This window comes from Doryrhamphus excisus, chromosome 3 (assembly GCF_030265055.1).
Source record: "Doryrhamphus excisus isolate RoL2022-K1 chromosome 3, RoL_Dexc_1.0, whole genome shotgun sequence".
Taxonomy (NCBI): domain Eukaryota; kingdom Metazoa; phylum Chordata; class Actinopteri; order Syngnathiformes; family Syngnathidae; genus Doryrhamphus; species Doryrhamphus excisus.
Window position 1 is genome coordinate 22,918,555 of NC_080468.1, and position 19,181 is coordinate 22,937,735.

General features: G+C 42.6%; 2 protein-coding genes across 21 annotated transcripts in view; both read right to left on the reverse strand.

The window, feature by feature from the left end:
* The window catches only part of LOC131124906 (adhesion G protein-coupled receptor L3-like), a 172,720-nt gene extending 165,675 nt beyond the window's left edge, over positions 1 to 7,045 (reverse strand). For 14 of the 19 annotated variants that reach the window (XM_058065893.1, XM_058065877.1, XM_058065891.1 and 11 more), the window contains exon 1: positions 6,732 to 7,044. The gene's annotated coding sequence lies outside the window, so the exon portion shown is untranslated. Of the gene's footprint in view, positions 1 to 6,731 lie in introns of all 19 variants that reach the window. The other 5 variants (XM_058065882.1, XM_058065878.1, XM_058065876.1 and 2 more) reach the window with 2 other exon arrangements.
* Positions 7,046 to 10,076: 3,031 nt separating this feature from the next.
* Positions 10,077 to 19,181, reverse strand: part of dennd4c (DENN/MADD domain containing 4C) — a 28,694-nt gene continuing 19,589 nt past the window's right edge. For both annotated transcript variants that reach the window (XM_058067185.1, XM_058067186.1), the window contains 17 exons: positions 19,025 to 19,153; positions 18,810 to 18,957; positions 18,640 to 18,738; positions 18,436 to 18,549; positions 18,047 to 18,178; positions 16,941 to 17,977; positions 16,683 to 16,869; positions 16,507 to 16,604; positions 16,269 to 16,444; positions 14,784 to 14,936; positions 14,057 to 14,249; positions 13,877 to 13,987; positions 13,666 to 13,803; positions 13,470 to 13,587; positions 13,245 to 13,401; positions 12,153 to 12,217; positions 10,077 to 12,064 (listed from right to left, as the gene is read on the reverse strand). In XM_058067185.1, coding sequence (XP_057923168.1) covers positions 11,928 to 12,064; positions 12,153 to 12,217; positions 13,245 to 13,401; positions 13,470 to 13,587; positions 13,666 to 13,803; positions 13,877 to 13,987; positions 14,057 to 14,249; positions 14,784 to 14,936; positions 16,269 to 16,444; positions 16,507 to 16,604; positions 16,683 to 16,869; positions 16,941 to 17,977; positions 18,047 to 18,178; positions 18,436 to 18,549; positions 18,640 to 18,738; positions 18,810 to 18,957; positions 19,025 to 19,153 — 3,192 coding nt within the window. In that variant the 3' untranslated portion in view covers positions 10,077 to 11,927. The remainder of the gene's footprint in view (positions 12,065 to 12,152; positions 12,218 to 13,244; positions 13,402 to 13,469; positions 13,588 to 13,665; positions 13,804 to 13,876; positions 13,988 to 14,056; positions 14,250 to 14,783; positions 14,937 to 16,268; positions 16,445 to 16,506; positions 16,605 to 16,682; positions 16,870 to 16,940; positions 17,978 to 18,046; positions 18,179 to 18,435; positions 18,550 to 18,639; positions 18,739 to 18,809; positions 18,958 to 19,024; positions 19,154 to 19,181) is intronic.

Sequence of the window (19,181 nt, forward strand, 5' to 3'; positions counted from 1 at the left end):
TATGCGTGCTGTATGTCTTAAGGCATCATTATTATGGCAAGGAATTCTTATTTTCATTCATTGTCTCGGTCAATAAACCTCAACCAAGATGGTGAACACATTTAAGTAAAACCGAGACCTTTTTTACTTCACTTCAGGAGAATCCAAACTGACTTCAAGGCGTATTTTCAACCCCGTCAAATCCTTTCCAGCGGCTACTCTGGCTACCTGTATCATTGTCTGCTGCTTATTATTCGGCTGAATGAGCTGCATCGTGTCTGGCGGGGGGGTTTGGGGGGGGGGGGGGGTGCGGGACACACGTTTTGACAACATGACTGATTACGGTCTTACGGCAACCAATGAAAGTCCCGGTCTTTGCTTGGAGGACTCTGTAGAAGACATTAAAGCTCATTAATGGTGCTGAAAGAGACATCGTCATGAATGGAACCTGGCTGGAAACAACACAGAATAATCTCGGGTTCAAGTCCGCCGCCGCTGCTAGTACACAAACCGAAGATCTCAGCACTTTTTTTTTTTTTTTGTCCCAGAGCAGTCAATTAGGTTCAAGGTGAGACTAAAAAAAAAAAAAATGCAGTCGTTTAAGCGGCTGTGCTCCACTGGCGCAAAGCTAAAAACGCTCCACTGGTAACAAAAGACACCAACATGAGACAAGACAAACCTCCATTTTTTTTTCTTCTGGTTGAAGCCCACCGCCAACGCTCTCTCAATCCAATCCAAGGTATTGATTAGAAGAATCAATCTGGTCCCAAGCTAGGACGGAAGGGGTAATGCAGCAATTGATTCATAAGCTACAAGTGGAATCTGATAAAGACAGTGAATGCCAAAGATCCTGTATATGACAGAGCTCTGCTTTTTTTTTTTTAATTACCCGATGCTAGTCAATGATCATCAATATGACAGGAGCACTCTGCTGTTTTTAAAGGACCTAATGCGACTTAAAGATCCGACTTAAAGGTCTGAAACTCAATTTACCTGGGGGCCACTGGAGCTAGGGTCTGGGCAAGGCTGGGCCCTATCAGGTTTTCCAAAAAAAAAAAAAACGCATTTATTAAAAACAGAAAAATATACAAACTTTTTCAGTGCTTTGGTTCTGATTTTCTACAATAAAAGCTCTGATAAAACATTCCACTGTTATTTTTCTACACAAAATAAGATGAAAAATAAATAAACAAATCAAGAATAAAGAAAATCAATCAGTAATAAATAAATATAATAATAATAATAAAAGGGCAAATAATAAAAACTTAAGAAACCACATATAGTTGGTGGGTAGACAAATTATTTTTTTCAGATTAAAATGAACAAAGCATTATTAGAGCCCTGTAGACATGACAAAATACAACTAGTCACATTTATACTTTTTTTATTTACAACATATTGCGCAACTGCAGGGTCTTGAGACACATGCTAACTCGCAAACTAGAGAGCTAGCGACCTAAACGGTAGCCTTCAAGTTATTTCCTTGAAACTTAAAAAGCCAAAAACTTACCACTTCCACACGAATAGGGAGGATAACTATTAACAGTTATTTAACCTTTAACATGAACATTAATCAAACGTAATATTTTTTTCTGGGTACATGATACCATACAGCATCCATATCAAACTTTCGTATCAAGGCGGGGGCCTCAAAGTAGTGTCCTGCGGGCCACATTTGGCCCGCGGGCTGCGTGTTTGAGACCCTTGCACTACAAGAAAGAAACACTCTGGGCTTTTTCAAGACCTACTGAAAAGAAAGATCCTCTATCGGACAGGAGCACTCTCCCGCTGTAATAAAATCATCCGTTGTCATTGGCCAATTAGTGGTCAGATCAGGAGGTCCCACTGGTTTGGTTTTTGTGGCATGGCGGGGGATAGGAAGGGCGCTGTAAATGCTAACCGCCATGTCCGATCATTTGTATGCTGGGCTGCAGGTGCACTCCTGATTACACATTCAAGCCTCAACCTGCCTCCCAAACAGGCCATAAATTAACTTCTTTTTAGCGCTCCCGTCCCGGAGAAGCATTGCATCTTTGTTTGAAACAAAATAGAAAAGGTCAGCAATATAGCCCCCCCACCTCCCTAAAGAAAAACCTGAAAATGCAAATACTGTATATGAGACTTTTTATAGCGTAGTAAAGACGTTGATGTATGGCGGTTTTGTCACTTTGATCGCTTTTGGATGCATTTTAAAGCGTCCTACAGTGTCGGAAAGATTGCGTTAAATGCTAGCTTGACATTTTTGGATGCTCACGCAAACCCAACAACAACAACGGGATAAAAAGGTACGAGCTTCCATGCAGCTTTACTTGAAAGTCCCTTATTCCCTTTAGGCTGCACTACCGCCTTAATCTAAATTAATTTGGAAATATCAACAAAGATGAGCTTTCAAGCTACCATGCTGCTTCATTGTCGCTGCTTCATTTGACAGATTTCAACTCGATAAAAGACGAAAATAAAATGTATATTTGTGTTAGTTCAGAGGTCTCAAACACGCAGCCCGCGGGCCACACTCGTTTGAGGCCCCCGCCTTGATATGAAAGTTTAATGTTGATATGGATGCTGTATGGTATCATGTACCCAGAAAAAAATATTACGTTTGATTAATGTTCATGTTAAAGGTTAAATAACTGTTAATAGTTATCCTCCCTATCCGTGTGGAAGTGGTAAGTTTTTGGCTTTTTAATTTCAAAGGAAATAACTTGAAGGCTACCGTTTAGGTCGCTAGCGCTCTAGTTTGCGAGTTAGCATGTGTCTCAAGACCCTGCAGTTGCGCAATATGTTGTAAATAAAAAGAGTATAAATGTGACTATAGTCGTGTTTTGTCATGTCTACAGGGCTCTAATAATGCTTTGTTCATTTTAATCTGAAAAAAATAATTTCATAACTACCCACCAACTATATGTGGTTTCTTAAGTTTTTATTATTTGCCGTTTTATTATTATTATTATTATTATTATATTTATTGATTTATTTATTACTGATTGATTGGTTTTCTTTATTCTTGATTTGTTTATTTATTTTTCATCTTATTTTGTGTTGAAAAATAAATGGTGAAACATCTTCAAAAGACAACCTGAACGTAGTACTGTATTCTACATTGGTTACTAGGTGTCATTAGTACCACGTTTACATGAGGAGTTTTTCGTCTTTCCGAATGGAATCTTTATGACTTTTCCGAAAAACAATGGTATACATAGAAAGGAATATTCCAATCTCTTGTCTACATGCGCCGCTATAATCAAACAGAATAGTCAATGGGTCATACACAGTAAAATGTAAACATCAACATCACGTGATACCAGGTTTTTCTTGGAGTTTTTCATCCGTCCCATTTTTAAATTATGTTCAGTGTGACTCAAAAACAAAAACTTTCCGCAGCAAACTGCGGAAACACATAATAAAACTCATATCTGACTGAAAGAACTCCCCTGGGATAAATTAGACTCATCAGGCCAAGACTAGCGACCAAAATTGCAGTTTTGGTCAGCCCAAATTTCAGTATAGATTTTGGAAAATATCATTGAGTTCTTCTATTCAACAAAGTATCAACTACTCCTGTGGAAATACAAGCTTAGAAGTGACCACAGTATTACGTATGTAGACTACTCAGTCAGCGTGTACCAAAAGTATTTCTAATTTAACTGTACATGACTAAAAACGACACCACTTTACACCCAGTCTGTACAAAATAACACGTTGTAGAGTCATAAGACGGTCAAAAATGATCGTTTAACTACAGCAAAGCATGCTGGGAAATGTGGAATCCATCCATTCCACAGGTGCAAACTCTTCCGGATTACACATCACGGTGTGTAGTATTTTGGTAGCTTTCAGCCAGACGTTGAGAAGATGAAGAGAAGGTGGTCGAAACCAACCAACCAATAATACCAAAATGGACTCTTGATGCAAATTTAAAGACCAGTTGACCAATTGGTTTAGCTGTCGGGTTTAGCTGTCGGGTTTAGCTGTCGGGTTTAGCTGTCGGGTTTAGCTGTCGGGTTTAGCTGTCGGGTTTAGCTGTCGGGTTTAGCTGTCAGGTTTAGGTCAAGGCGTTCTCTCTTGTTGAGCTGCATAAGCACAACCTCGATGGCAGTGCGCCATCATTGCTGAGGTTGGATGGACGCAGTAAGACTGGCAAGTGAACTTCTTCAAAAGATCCTGAGGGTTATGGATCTACTACTACTACTAGTACTACTACTACTACTACTACTACTATCCTCTGTCCAAATGATGGTTGTTACCGGTGCCAAGTGCAGTCCAATAACCATCAAACGGCAATCTGGGAGAGAAGGTGTTAAGAACAAGAAACGTCTTCAAAGACCCAATTTGGAATTTGCACAAGAGGAAAAAAAATGGAACCCTGACAGTCCTGATGGCTTCCAACGTTACTGGAGATGCCACCTGAGATGTTTCCAGTGGAGAAGGTGCTTTTTCCTTTGATATAACAATAGAGCGTCACGTTGTGCAGGGGCGTCAAGTGGTGACATTATGTGGAGATCTTCCAAGGAGCATCCCTCATGACTGAAAGCCCTCATCTGTGTGGTAATGACCGGCTTTTCCAATAGGACAACACTACAATCCACACCAACAAAGGACTTCTTCCACGGAATTCCATTGGAATAACGTCACTCTTTTGGACCATCGTACACCAGCTCCTCACTGATCAGTCATTTTTGAAAAAAATGCATTTCTGTTTTTTTATTATTATTATTATTCATTCATTCATTTTCTACCGCTTTTTCCTCACGAGGGTTGCGGGGGGTGCTGGAGCCTATCCCAGCTGTCTTCGGGCGAGAGGCGGGGTACACCCTGGACTGGTCGCCAGCCAATCACAGGGCACATATAGACAAACAACCATTCACACTCACATTCATACCTATGGACAATTTGGAGTCGCCAATTAACCTAGCATGTTTTTGGAATGTGGGAGGAAACCGGAGTACCCAGAGAAAACCCACGCATGCACGGGGAGAACATGCAAACTCCACACAGAGATGGCCGAGGGTGGAATTGAACCCTGGTCTCCTAGCTGTGAGGTCTGCGCACTAACCACTCGACCGCCGTGCCACCCCTATTATTATTATTATTCATTCATTCATTTTCTACCGCTTTTCCTCACGAGGGTCGCGGGGGTGCTGGAGCCTATCCCAGCTGTCTTCGGGCGTAAGGCGGGGTACACCCTGGACTGGTCGACAGCCAATCACAGGGCACATATAGACAAACAACCATTCACACTCACGTTCATACCTATGGACAATTTGGAGTCGCCAATTAACCTAGCATGTTTTTTTTTTGGAATGTGGGAGGAAACCGGAATACCCGGAGAAAACCCACGCATGCACGGGGAGAACATGCAAACTCCACACAGAGATGGCCGAGGGTGGAATTGAACCCTGGTCTCCTAGCTGTGAGGTCTGCGCACTAACCACTCGCCCGCCGTGCCACCCCTATCATTATTATTATTATTATTATTATTATTATTATTATTATTAAATAAAATAAATACTTTGGTGCTTGTCTGGGTTGCCATAGAAACCAACATGCTCCTCCAAAGCCAAGCCTCTTCCAGCGCCAGTGCACTTTTAAAAGAGGCTAAAGAGAGTTGAGGATTAAATAACAGAACAAACAATACCGAACCTGCATTGCCGGCTTTAATGAATGAGTCGTTCATGTAGCGGTTCACGTGGTTCACAAAACTAGATCCTCCAAGGAGGGCCACAAATTAACCTGAATTAGTGGGAAACAATACGCTCCCTGTTAAGAGAAATGCATAAGAGAAAGAGAGGAGACTTTGAAGTCCTGTATAAGGTGCCGTAAGGTTCAGAGGCCATCAATCTGCGGCACGTGGACTATATATGAGCCGCCACTGCATTAGCTGTGTCCCGGTTACACACAAAAAAAGGCATTGAATCCATAAAAGATGATAATAATAAAAATTCTGTTTCTGTTTCTCTGTTTTATTCCTACAAATGTTGCATTTGATGACCTCTATATCAGCATTTTATACGTTTTAGCTAGTTAATACTTATTTATTGGTGATTATACTTCGTTTTTTGTCATATTTTCTTGTTTTGTGTTTTTCCATTCATTAATTTTTGCTATTTATTTTAGAACTAAGTATTTTTATTGTGTTTAATTGAATTATTTTTGCTTTTATTTCCCACTATTTCTTATCTTTGATATTTTGTTGACTTTATTTAGCATGCGACGTGATTCTAATGGTTTTATTCATTCATCTGGTTGATTTATGTATTATTTATAACGTAAAATGAATGCAAAGTGTACTATTAAATATGTTAAATGGTCGATTTATTACATATAAGGATTACTGAAGTCAATATATAGTAATGGTTTCTTAATACTATTTTGTAATGCAATATTTACTCTATTTAATACTTTTATTTCGGCAAATGCCGCATTTTAGTCAAGACAAACACTTCCAAGCCGCATGAGTAGTCCCATGTCAATGTGGATATTAAATTCTGTGAAAAGATGAATTAATGACTTTTGCCGTATGATTCATATCTCTGTTATTTGTTACACAACATAACACAATCACGGAACACATAAGTGGACGACACTGAAAGTTCCATTCAGTCAATGCAGCACGAGGACATGTAAATGTCCCATTACATTTGAAGGCACCGCCAGCCCACGTTAATGTCAATTAGACGGGAGAGCATTGCATGATTACATGAATGAAAGCATGGAGCGGCGTTGTTCTTGTTGTTATTGTGTTTGTCACTCACCAATGTGCTTCCAATTTAAGCCTTTCGATCCAAAAGAAAAGGGAATCCAAAATATCTCCAAGGAGAGAGGGGGGCTGTGTGTTGGGGGGGGGTCCACATCCATGCGTCTTACATCCTCACTTCCTAGCTTGTGGTAACAATGCGTCCTTTTTTTCTGTGTGTGCCTCACAAAATAAAGCCAAAGAGTATTCCAAATGATCCGAAATGACTCTTCAAACTGCACGACTTGCAGAACAAAAATTGCGTGCACACCGGATGAGTCCAATCCGGCAAAGACAGAAAGAGAGAGAGGAGTGGTGGAAAGGTGAGAGAGTGGAGTGGGAGGAGTGGTGGAGTGCGTTGTTGGAATATACTCGGGCGCCCCCTAGCAGCAAAAGTCAGGTGACATGTTCCAAAGCCTCACTCACCGTTCATCCTCCAAAAGCAGGGGTATCCAAAGTGTGGCGTAGGGGCCATTTTTGGCTTACGGTTTGGTATCTTTTAGCATGATATACATTTTCAGTTGATTTGGAGCATTAGCACATACAAATAAAGTACATATGTATATATTTTTTAATTATTATTATTTTATTTTTATTTATTTTTTATATTTATATTAAATACTGTCCTGTCATTGACCATTTTGCTCCTAAAATAGTTTTTTAAAAAAGGGAATATTTCACACATAATTCATAATTTCCAGTGGTGATTAATCATGATTAATTAATTTGATCGCTGTGATTAATTTGATTAAAATTGACAGCCCTAGTCATTTTACAAGAAAAGTACAAATATTAGGAGAAAAAAAAGTATTTGAAAAATGTAAAAAAAAAAAAAAATAAAAAAAACATAAAAACTGAAATAAAAGCAATAATTTTATTTTTAAAAATTAGGTATTTGGACAACGAGGCTGGGATATTAAGACAAAAAAATATTTTAAGTCATTATTAGCAGGGGAAATAATTTAATTTTAGTATTTGAAACATTGAAATATTAAAGTTAAATTATTAAATTATTTTTAAAACCATAAAATTGCGACAAAAAATTATGAAGCTTATTTTTTTGGAAAAGGGATATAATATAAGAATAAAATCAAAATATTATGAATTTAAAAAATATATAAATGCAAAAGAAAGTGTTTGGAAAAACAACAGCAAAAATAATAATACTCATAAACACTCATTTTCTAAATAATTAATTCACCTTTCTCACCAAGCTGAGTTGCAGGCTGTTTCTTCTCCAAATTTACATGTGTTGGTTTACAAAATGTAAAAAAAAATCAAAGTGGTTTTCCCCTGTAGTCATGTTTCAGTATGCAAGCCTTGGTGGAAAAGGTTTTGCATACAGTATTACATTACATGACGTCTGTATGTACCGTATACAGTATAGTATGTACTGTAAGCTACAAGCAAGCATGATTATCCACTAGTGTTGTTTTGTTCTTGCAGGCATTGTTGTGTTCTCTCCTCCTGAATGGATCTTTCAGCCGTACTAAATGTTGAACAAATGTTTACTCCAATGCTTAGTGAGCGGTTGAGTGTTAAATGTGTTTGGGGGAGGGATGTTTTATTACAGCTTTTCGGAAATCCTCTTATGCATTTTAGGCAAAATGCATAAAATGCACTGTTATGTTTTGGCTGCAGGTAGTGGGTCCGATGTGTCTCACTGGATACGTAGATCCCCGGGGAAGTCTTATATTAGACCAAGACCAAGAGGAGGTGATCATAGAGTTGATGACTTGGCTTTGGTAGCCGAAGCAGCCACCATCTAGCACTGGTCCCTAATTTGGGGCAAACATACAGTGGGGTGGTCCTAAGTACTGTAGTTCCATCAAGCAATTGCTTTTGAGCAACTTCCCAAGCCATGGCACCACGATGGGGCCTTCCTGAGAGGGGCAGAACACCTCCATGGTGGGTATCCCTCAAGCCAGGAGGAACTGGACGAGGTAGCAGGAGTTGACTTTGGAAACTGAAGCAAACAGTCAATTTGGCTACCTGTCAATAGGGGGTCTGCAATGGGGCGGCCCTATGTGGGTTCTACAGGATAAGTCAAAAGGGGCTCTCATCTGTGACTCCAAGACCGGGCTTTGGGGTGGGAGGTGGTGTCTCAGGTCTGAATCCTGAATGGTGGCTCCTCAGGAAGTATTATGGGCATGCCTAGGAAGCACTATGTCTCACAGGTGACCTGGGAATGCTAGTACTTCTAAGGGGAACTACAGAAAGTAACCACCGTACACAATTTTGCATGTCCAAAACTGAGGCCTCATAGTAGACAATGTTGTCCCTGAATGCACCAGGCACCAGCTCCATGGTGGGTGTCTCCCACCCCTAAGCTGCTGCTTAGGCTGGTGTTGCATGAAAATGGACGGAGGACATTAAAAACAAGAAGCTAGTTCTGGCCTAAGACTTGGTTGCCACCTCTGATTATGAAATGTTTAGTAAAAGTACAAAACCAGTAAGTCGTGCCTGGCCACCCTCACCCTTATATCACCATCACCCACACAAACACCCACTACACACCGAATTGGACTTGGGAAAAAACGCCCATACAGTCACGAGCGAGTGATGTTTTTGTTTCTTCTTGAGGACATTCCTTCGAAGACTTTTTGGGAGAACTTTCAGAAAGAACTGATGTCATAACCGCAGTACTGATACAACATCTGATGTTGATACTGTGCTATTACAGCATATGATGACAAAAACTCAGTATGGTATCAATACAGCACATCAACATCAGATTTCAAATCTTAAAAGACATACCTAAGATATACTGTATGTATAAAAATAATACTACTGTATATATATATGCAACGGGTGTCAGTGTACTTTGGTGAAAACTCGGACTTAAGAGTTGCGCTAAACGTTGGGTCGCCAATGCAGACTTTTGGTTCAATGGTCAACACTCATCTCCAATGCCAATTGTCATGTGTTCAAACCCGAGTACAGTCAAAATATGAGATTTTTGTATAGCAGAAAGTAATACATACAGTGTAGTATTGTAGTATTGACATATTTTCTACCCTAGTCTATTTTGTCCTTGACCTCAGTGTCCTGTATACTGACTGTTTCTGGTCTCAGGACAATGAATGCCCTTTTGAAATTTTGAAAGGTGCTTTTGAGGTCCTTCAAGGAGTTGAGAGGGTGGTCAATAATTTTTAGAGCAGTGTTAATGACACTTTGTAGCGCCCTATTGTGTACCATTGGCACACCAGGGGACAAAGACACAGTAGTCAGCATGCTCTCAATGGAGCAAGTGGTAAAAGATGGTCAGCAGCGCCCTCCCCAGGTGATGTTGTTGGGCCTGCTGCACAATAACACCCACCATCTTAAAATATAACCCTCTCCACACACTCCCCATTGATGAAGAAATTGCCAATCAGTTCTCAGGACCAAGTTGTCTTCCACACCGACCCCATCACCTCTATGTATGCCATGTAATCACTACAGGAGATGTGGTCCAGCATGGTGGTATTTTAATGACTTGCATTGTCTAGGTGGGTGCTGACACAGTCACATAATAGAGAGAGATGAGGCTGGAGGCCATGGACAGATGGGGACCTACTCTGGTATGAGAGAAGCACAGTAATTTAATTATGAGTCTGTGAAGGGATACTGTGTTAATAACAGAGCCAAGGCAAGCAAAGAGAGGTCTTGCTGTCCCGAATCCCAGTACCAATATTTTGTCAGGTCCCTCTAAAAATGGCACAGTCAGTGAAAGTCTTGGAGATGGGTAATGCCGTTCTGGACCACTGTGGGGCGCTGCAACGTTGCTGTCTGTACGTTTCAATTCCTTTTCTAAAATATGCATTCACCACCCATTCCAAAGAAATTCACAGTTATTATTGCCCATAACGATACTAATTTTCAAGCTTATGAAATTATTTAGTTCTTTTTTCTTCTTTGAGTATTTTTTTCCTATGCACGCCCTTTTATTTTTTTCTTGTAAAACTTTGTCCATGTACACAAAAAGCATATCTCTGTGTCAAATATTGTTAAAAATCTAAATCTTAGTGAGCATTCATAATTCATCCACCTCATCCAAGATGCTGATTAAATAGCATGTCTTTTGCACATTTGTGTCTTAGGTTGGCTACAATAAAAGGCCGATTCAAAATATGCATAGGCTTTTGGTATAGGTTTTGGATTTGGGAGCAAACCATAAGTGTTGCATTTTATATTTTTGTGCAATTTTCACTTTAGCGTCTTACAGGAAGTGTAGTTCCCAAGGCTTTTTATGGATTGGATGCTGTGCAGTTTCTCCATAATCACATATTTGTACATTAATATCAACTTAGGTGTGTTTTCAAAGAAAAAAAATCTGTACATTGTGGGTATTTATTTCCTGATTAGACAAAATATATCGCGTGTCTAAGCTAAACTACTACACTGTACAATAGAAACAACATTTTATTTTCAGTCTGGCGACATACTTGTTTTATTGCAGCATACCTCTGTGTAGACATTACATTCCTTTCCACAGGACGGTGAGATATCACTATTTTTCATTTAATTAGTACAGGGTTTAATCTCATAACACATTAAAAGGGTTATTAGCCATTAAAAAAACACCGACTGCATGTCAATAGTACAAAAATAAATAAAGAAACTCTTTATGTTTGGTTGTTTTGGAGGACAAAGTTAAGACTGTGGGGGGATGGGATGTTCGATTTTGTCCATGTTTTCATGGAATGTTTTCTAAATAAAACAGCAGTAATGAAAAGCCCCGAGAAAAGCTGCTGTGAGGAAACTGTAAAAAAAAAAAAACATACATGAACTCTGAGTCAGGAATAGCAGGAGTGAATAAGATAAAAGGCATGCCCACATGCCCACCGTGTGTTTTAATTAACGATTGTCTGTGACTTCTCCTGTTTGTGCTGTCGACACATATTTACACAAATCCCAAGTCCTACTCGCTGGCACTGAAAATCCATTAAGACTTAAATCACACAGGAAAGGCTGCAAAAAGTGTGTGCCCCCACCCCACGCCCCCCCATTTAAAAACAATATGTACATGAGTTTGAGTTTTTTTGTTTTTTGTTTTAGAAAGTGCACTAAGAACAGTCAGCATCAGGCGATAAGACAATGGAGCACTACACACACACACACACACACACACACACACACACACACATACACACATACACTTTAAGGTCAACAGTTCAGGGAAACAGTTGTATCCCCATGGGGTGTACCGTGCAGGTGTCCCGATAATAACAGACTAGATGAATGGGGTGCCAAAACATCGGAGGCATCGCTGCACGCTGGCGCTGGGCGGCCGGTCGATGCGTTCCAGAGATTTGAGTTGCTCTGCGCTAAGCTCCTCGTAGGCCACCAGGTACTCCCGGTCGAAGGCCTCTGAGAAATGATACGGACTCGAGTGAGACTAACAGAAATAAAAACAAATGGAGTAATAAATGGTGGTTATGATGCAGCGTCCGCTCACCGACGTCAATGTTCTCCCGACCCAAGGCCACAAGTGAGAGAAACAATATTTCTCTATAAATACTCCTTGAAGAAATAACAGAATGACAAAATCATATGTAATGTATTGCAAATAACTTGAGTGTCCTCATTTTTTTTTCCACGGTAAATCACATGTGGCGCCCTCTATGGGGTGTGATCAAAATTCATTCATTCATTTTCTACCGCTTTTTCCTCACGAGGGTCGCAGGCGTGCTGGAGCCTATCCCAGCTGTCTTCGGGCGAGAGGCGGGGTACACCCTGGACTGGTCGCCAGCCAATCACAGGGCACATATAGACAAACAACCATTCACACTCACATTCATACCTATGGACAATTTGGAGTTGCCAATTAACCTAGCATGTTTTTGGAATGTGGGAGGAAACCCGCAGAAAACCCACGCATGCACGGGGAGAACATGCAAACTCCACACAGAGATAGCCAAGGATGGAATTGAACCCTGGTCTCCTCGCTGTGAGGTTTATTCATTCATTCATTCATTCATTTTCTACCGCTTTTTCCTCACGAGGGTCGCGGGCGTGCTGGAGCCTATCCCAGCTGTCTTCGGGCGAGAGGCGGGGTACACCCTGGACTGGTCGCCAGCCAATCACAGGACACATATAGACAAACAAAACAACCATTCACACTCATATTCATTAATTTGGACAATTTGGAGTCACCAATTAACCTAGCATGTTTTTTTGGAATGTGGGAGGAAACCGGAGTACCCGGAAGAAAACCCACGCATGCACGGGGAGAACATGCAAACTCCACACAGAGATAGCCAAGGGTGGAATTGAACCCTGGTCTCCTAGCTGTGAGGTTTATTAAATTTATTAAATGTCAAAGTGGCCCCTGTATGCTTTAATTTTTTTAGTATGTGGCCCTCGGTTGATACACTCCTCCCCTAAAGTTACATTGGGTGTTTTGTATCATGCATTCATCTATGTGAGAATCTGACATAATAATAAAAGCACGGGCAACACAAGAGGGGTGCTCTACATCCTTCAGAAGTAGAAGAGTGAGCTACAAAAACCAACAGTCCTACTTTTCAACATGAAGAACAACGTGTACCTTTGCCGCTTGATGTCCTTTGGACGTCGTTTTATCTCTCGGATCAGCAGATTGATGGGCCCGTACACGTCATTGGTCTGGATGTTTCGGACAATGGTGTTGAGGAGCGTACGGATTTCCTGGTGGTCCGTCGGCGCCAATGTCCCCTTCTTTTCCACTGAAAAAAAAAAAAAAAAACGCATGGAGAAATTGTCTTGAATGAAACATGAGCCCATTTTCACTCACATAAGGTCCTCCAAAGCAGGTAGAGGGGTTCTCCTGCTTCCTGGTGCAGATTGATGTTGTCCCACAGCAGCTGGATGTACACTTGCTTGCTGTCCTGGGACAGTGACGTCAGGGGAAGCTGCACAGACATTTGCTTTAGTGGTTGAAAGGATGGTAAAAGAGCAATAATGAGGGCTGAGTTATGGATGCATAGAACCTGCGTTCCGTTGTTGCAGTGTTCAGAGGTCAGAATGAGGCCAGGGAGGTGACTGGGAAGGTCTAAACGGCGGAAATACCACACGAGGTTCCAGAAGATGATGGGATGCTGGCTAAGAAACTTGTGGGTGTAAATAACCTGCGGAGGTCATATTTGATCAGTTTGGAAACAATAAAGAATGAACATGCGTGTTTGTGTGAATGTTTATCACCTGATCTCCTTCATTCTCCAGAAGGGTCTCCAGTTCCTTGCGCAGCACCAATGGGCTAAGATACGGCACAGACACGGGCTTGGGGTTCGGCCTCGTTGCAGTCATTCCATCCTGTTGGTCGTGAACATCAAAGCTTAGGACCATGCATCAAAAAACATGTTAGTTTCTTTCAAGACCCACCGACACCTCGTGTAGGCTGCAGGGGAGGCTGGTGGTAGAGACACCGTGACCGGGTCCGAGACATGAATCCAGGCCCTGCAGTGGGCCGCCGACGCTGTTGCTGCGAGTGAGCGACGTGCCACCGCATTTTTTGCCAGACGCCTGGTGCTCCAGCAGGCCCAGCGGGTCTGACTGCACTGGTTCTGGAATCAGGCTAGTGACAACAGGAAGATGGTGAGTTATTATGTTATGGAGTTATTAATAAAGAGGATTTCCATGAAGATGCACTTTAGTAAGTACAGTAAACCTCGGATATATCGGAAATTCGCTCACAACGGACAGATAAAAAAGAAGCAATTTTTCTGTAATGCATTTCCAATAAAAATTCATTGCATATATCGGATTTTTTATAACGGATTTCGCCTATTTTGGACAAAATCTCCAGTCCCGTTCCAATGCATTTCCATTAAATTTCCCTCGCATATATCGGATGGCCGCATCGTGGCGCTCCGATTCGCCGAATCGTGACAGGCCGCTATACGACGTCATTTGCAGCGTTGCCTGCGCGGAGTGCCTCAAGGAAGTGCCTTTTTATAACAGATAAAATCCGATTTAAGCATATACCGGATATAAATCCGATATATGCGTAAAACAGACATTTTCCGGTATACGCATATAACAGATTTCGCTTATATCGGACAAAACCAGTGGGAACAATTGAATCCGATATATCCGAGGTTTACTGTACCTCTTATGTGTTCCAGGACAGTTATCCAAAGTCTGTCTCTGTTCCTCTGTGGGGAAATCAACAAGGTCCTGTGTCTTCATATCACTGGGAGCTGTGGGTTGTCCACTGGTGCTGTGAATACTGTCTCCTGAGGCACTGGGATTCATGTAGAACCTAAATCAAGAATTACAAAACATTACATCTGTTCAAATTTGCCTATTCCCTTTAACTGCTTCACATGGTCCCCCCTCCCCTTATTTATTGAATGTTCTTATTTATTGTATGTTGTCTATCTTGTATTTTATATTGCTGTTTTTCTATCTTCTGTACAGCGACCTTGGGTGTCCTGAAAGGCGCTTTTAAATAAAATGTATTATTATTTATTATTATTATTATTAAGCAACGTTTGATTTACAGGAAAAATACACTGATTAACACCTATTCGATTAAAAGGCTGAGTCTCCTACAGTGGCTGAGTGTGGGTCAACTAAAGCAAATGTGTCTCTAATCAAAGACCATTTAATTAACAACTGTGGCTCTAGGCAAACTCTTAATGATGTTTTTTTTTTTTTAAAGCAGCTGTCGCCACCTTCCCATGCGCTTTAAAAATGTTGCTGTTGGTGTGAAGGTCATGCATGTTACTCTTGCAAAACTGTTTGCAATCATCATCAGTGCTACTAATGTGAGTAGTTTGTGCCTTAACACTATTACAACATTGGTTCTGTTGCTGCTGTGTTGTTGCAATATTCATTCATTCATTTTCTACCGCTTTTTCCTCACGAGGGTCGCGGGGGATGCTGGAGCCTATCCCAGCTGTCTATGGGCGAGAGGCGGGGTACACCCTGGACTGGTCGCCAGCCGATCACAGGGCACATATAGACAAACAACCATTCACACTCACATTCATATCTATGGACAATTTGGAGTCGCTAATTAAATATTTACTTGTTAATAAATAAACATGCTGTTAAGAGTGTCATAATTTCACACACCCCAATAAAAAAATGTACTTGTTACACAGTACCAGCACAAAGTTTGGGGTCATTTAGTTATTATACTGAATGAGAATGTGAGTCCCAAGTTTTGATCGATTGGTATCGTATGTAATGAGCCTGTCTCCAATTATCACCTGCTTCCAATAAAATCGGCATCCTCTTTGAAGTTTAGGTAAATAAAATTCCCTGCAATAACTAGAACATTTTAGGGAGTAAAAACCGGTGCACCAATTCCACCCTCGGCCATCTCTGTGTGGAGTTTGCATGTTCTCCCCGTGCATGCGTGGGTTTTCTCTGGGTACTCCGGTTTCCTCCCACATTCCAAAAAAACATGCTAGGTTAATTGGCGACTCCAAATTGTCCATAGGTATGAATGTGAGTGTGAATGGTTGTTTGTCTATATGTGCCTATATGTGCTGTGATAGGCTCCAGCACCCCCCGCGACATTCGTGAGGAAAAAGCGGTAGAAAATGAATGAATGAATGAATGAAAAACTGGTGCACATGCGTACCCGGTTGCCGCACGCAAGTCATGAAACTCCACATGCAGCAGGGGTAGAAACGCTGCACGACAAAACGGACAACTCGTGTTAAGGTTGGAGTCGTTGGCCGTCCATCCCGCCATGATCTCTTCGTCGTACACAAGCCCCTCGCATGAGCGACACTGGGAGCAGCTGGACATCAGGACCTGTCAGAAGGACGTGGCTGAAATGTATGCCTACAAAAGAGTTTTTTTTCTGTCACTCAAACCTCTAGTGCATAGCTCTGGAAGATGCTGGAAGAGGAAGCGTGGTGCGAGGAGCCTTGCTCAGAGTCAGGAGCCCTGCCGGATCGCCCCGGAGTTGCGACTGCAGGTAAATGAAGGATTTGACAACCTCTTAATGTCCGTCGTTCACACTTACTTTAGATTTAGAGTCGCTGCCTACGTGTTAGCTGCGTCCCTCTTCCAGTGTCACTGCTGCCGCTGCTGCTGCCGATGCTGGTGCAGCTCTGGTTGAGACCGTTTGCAACCAACCCTGGGATGGCCCCTCTGTCTGGACTGTCATCTACATCCATCAACATGTTTTCATCCAGGTGGGCAGGGAAACCACCTCCAGCTGGAACTTGTTCTTCCTGCAGGACAAATAGAGATTTTATAGAGTAAAAGATGGAGTACACTGGGAATAATCTTTCAGGATACGCACCTCATCATCAGAGTAGGAGTACGCTGTAGCGACGGCCACCCACATTTTGCTAGCAACATTAGCCGCCTGCTTCATTCCGGATTTGAGCACATCAATCTTAGGCCCAGACAGCAAGTTGTCCATCTTGATGCCTGAGATGGAGTTGATGACAGAGCCAAGTGAGCCCCCCTGGGAGGATTTGACAAGTGCAGTCAGTGAAGACGATCTCACAGCTGGACTAGCGGCCTTGCTGGCGGCCGGCTTCGTCTTCGCCGCAAACGTCTTCGAACGGGTGACAGCGGAGGGACTGCGTTTGGGTGTGTCTGCCGGCGACCCCGTCGGAGTTTTCGATGGAGGTGCGGGAAGGCTGGATCTGCGCTCGAGTGGTTGTTTGGACTGCTGGGCATCGGCGGAGTCATCCTGTGGTTGCTTGAGCTCCATGCTAGAGGACTTGATGCCCAGTGGACTTTTCAGGTTCATGTACATTTCGATTTCCTCGGCTAGATTCCGGGACACCACCGTGGGCACAGAGCGCGGAGGCTCCTGGCTGGTGACAGACGCCGACTCTTCGCTCTCTGACACCAGGAGGGAAAGAGGATCCGCCCCCACCTCCACTTCACTTGTTTCAGTACGTTTCCTCTCCCGCTTCTCTGTTGTTTCCTCTTTCTCATCCATCCTTTCTTCAAGTCTGTTTCCTTCTTCTGATGCTCCTCCCTCATCAGGTCGATTCCCCACAATCATGCCCCGATCATCTTCTGGCTCTTCCTCCAGGTCCTGGAAGACAGCTTTGGACACACTGCCAGGGGAAAGGATCTGTGCAGTGGAGAGCGCAGCGGCCAGGATGCGGGCGTCTGCGCCAAGTTGGCTGGCCATGTGGTCTACGCCTTTCTCGGAGAGCATCCCGGCCCGCGTTTCAGCACTAAAGCTGCGGTTGCGCTCCGTGAAGGCTTTCTGCCGCTGCTTTTGAGGCTGAGTTGCCATGTCACCAGCTTCAAGTGAGGCGTCGTCATCGGGGAGAGACACGTTATCGGTCGCGCTTTTTCTTCGGAACAGCTTACCTGTAAAATGTGGGGGATTTAAATATACTGTACATTCACTGTCGCTTCTGTCATCTCTCTTTGTCTCACCCGATTCTCTTCCAGCATCAAGGCTCCCTGTGGACAGTTTCACTATACTGGGGACAGACGAGGGAGCATCGACGGGACTAGGGAGATCTGCCACTGCAACAGCACAATCCACTGATCCGGGAACATCACCTTCTGATTAAAAAATATACAAATATACTTCATTGTACATTTTATGGGTGACATAAGATGGGTGGCACCCCTATCTTCCATGTCCCCCTGGTGTGACAATGCAATAGAGGGCTTCACTATATGGACGCAACCAGCAGAGGGCACAATTACTTTGCAACTTTGCTTGCCACATTAAAGCAGGAAGTAAACAGGAAGTTTGGTAATTCAAACAAGGCATTTAGAGCTCAGTTGTTATGAGAATTATCTTTTTTGGGACATACCATTATGTTGTGCTTTAGCTTTGCTTCTGTCATTGGCTGCAGCTGTATGCAACGACTCAGGAAGTTCCTGATGCAGCTCATCCTTGGAGCCGTAGCCTAGATCAGATTGGCTACCTGTGGGTGGCAGACAAACACACACGCAGAGTAAAAGATCGATTCCACATCCTTAATGGAGGTGAGATGCGTGTTTGTCAGATGTTGTACTTGTGTGACAGGGCGTGTCTGCGGTGACGTGCTCCTCCATGTTGACTTCTCCGGAGCTGTCGGCGCTGCAATGGCTCAAACGGTTCAAGGACGGCCCTCCTACAGTAAATCAGAACAATAGTGATGAATGATGTCACATTTAGTGCTAACCTGCTAAAGGCTACCCCCACCTGTGTTTGACAATGTGGCTTTCTTCCTCGATGAAGATCGGTTAACAGCTTTCTTGAATTGAGCTACCCCACGCAGCACGTTGCGCAGCTTGGTCCACATAAAGAGACCACTACGGTTTCTGCTCGGCCATGGGCTCTCTAAGACCGCCTACATAGAAAGTGCACATGCTCAGCTTTGGACATCGGTATCACGCTTTACAATCTACAAGTAAGACCTTATTGTAGTATCCGTATGTGATGGCATTGGGATGAACGCCGGCTTTCTTCATCTCAACCAGTACTCGCACGGCCATGACGGGAAGTCCCCAAACGCCACAGAGCTGCATGACCACTCTGTAACACACCTGAGAGCCACAGGGGTAACACAAAAAT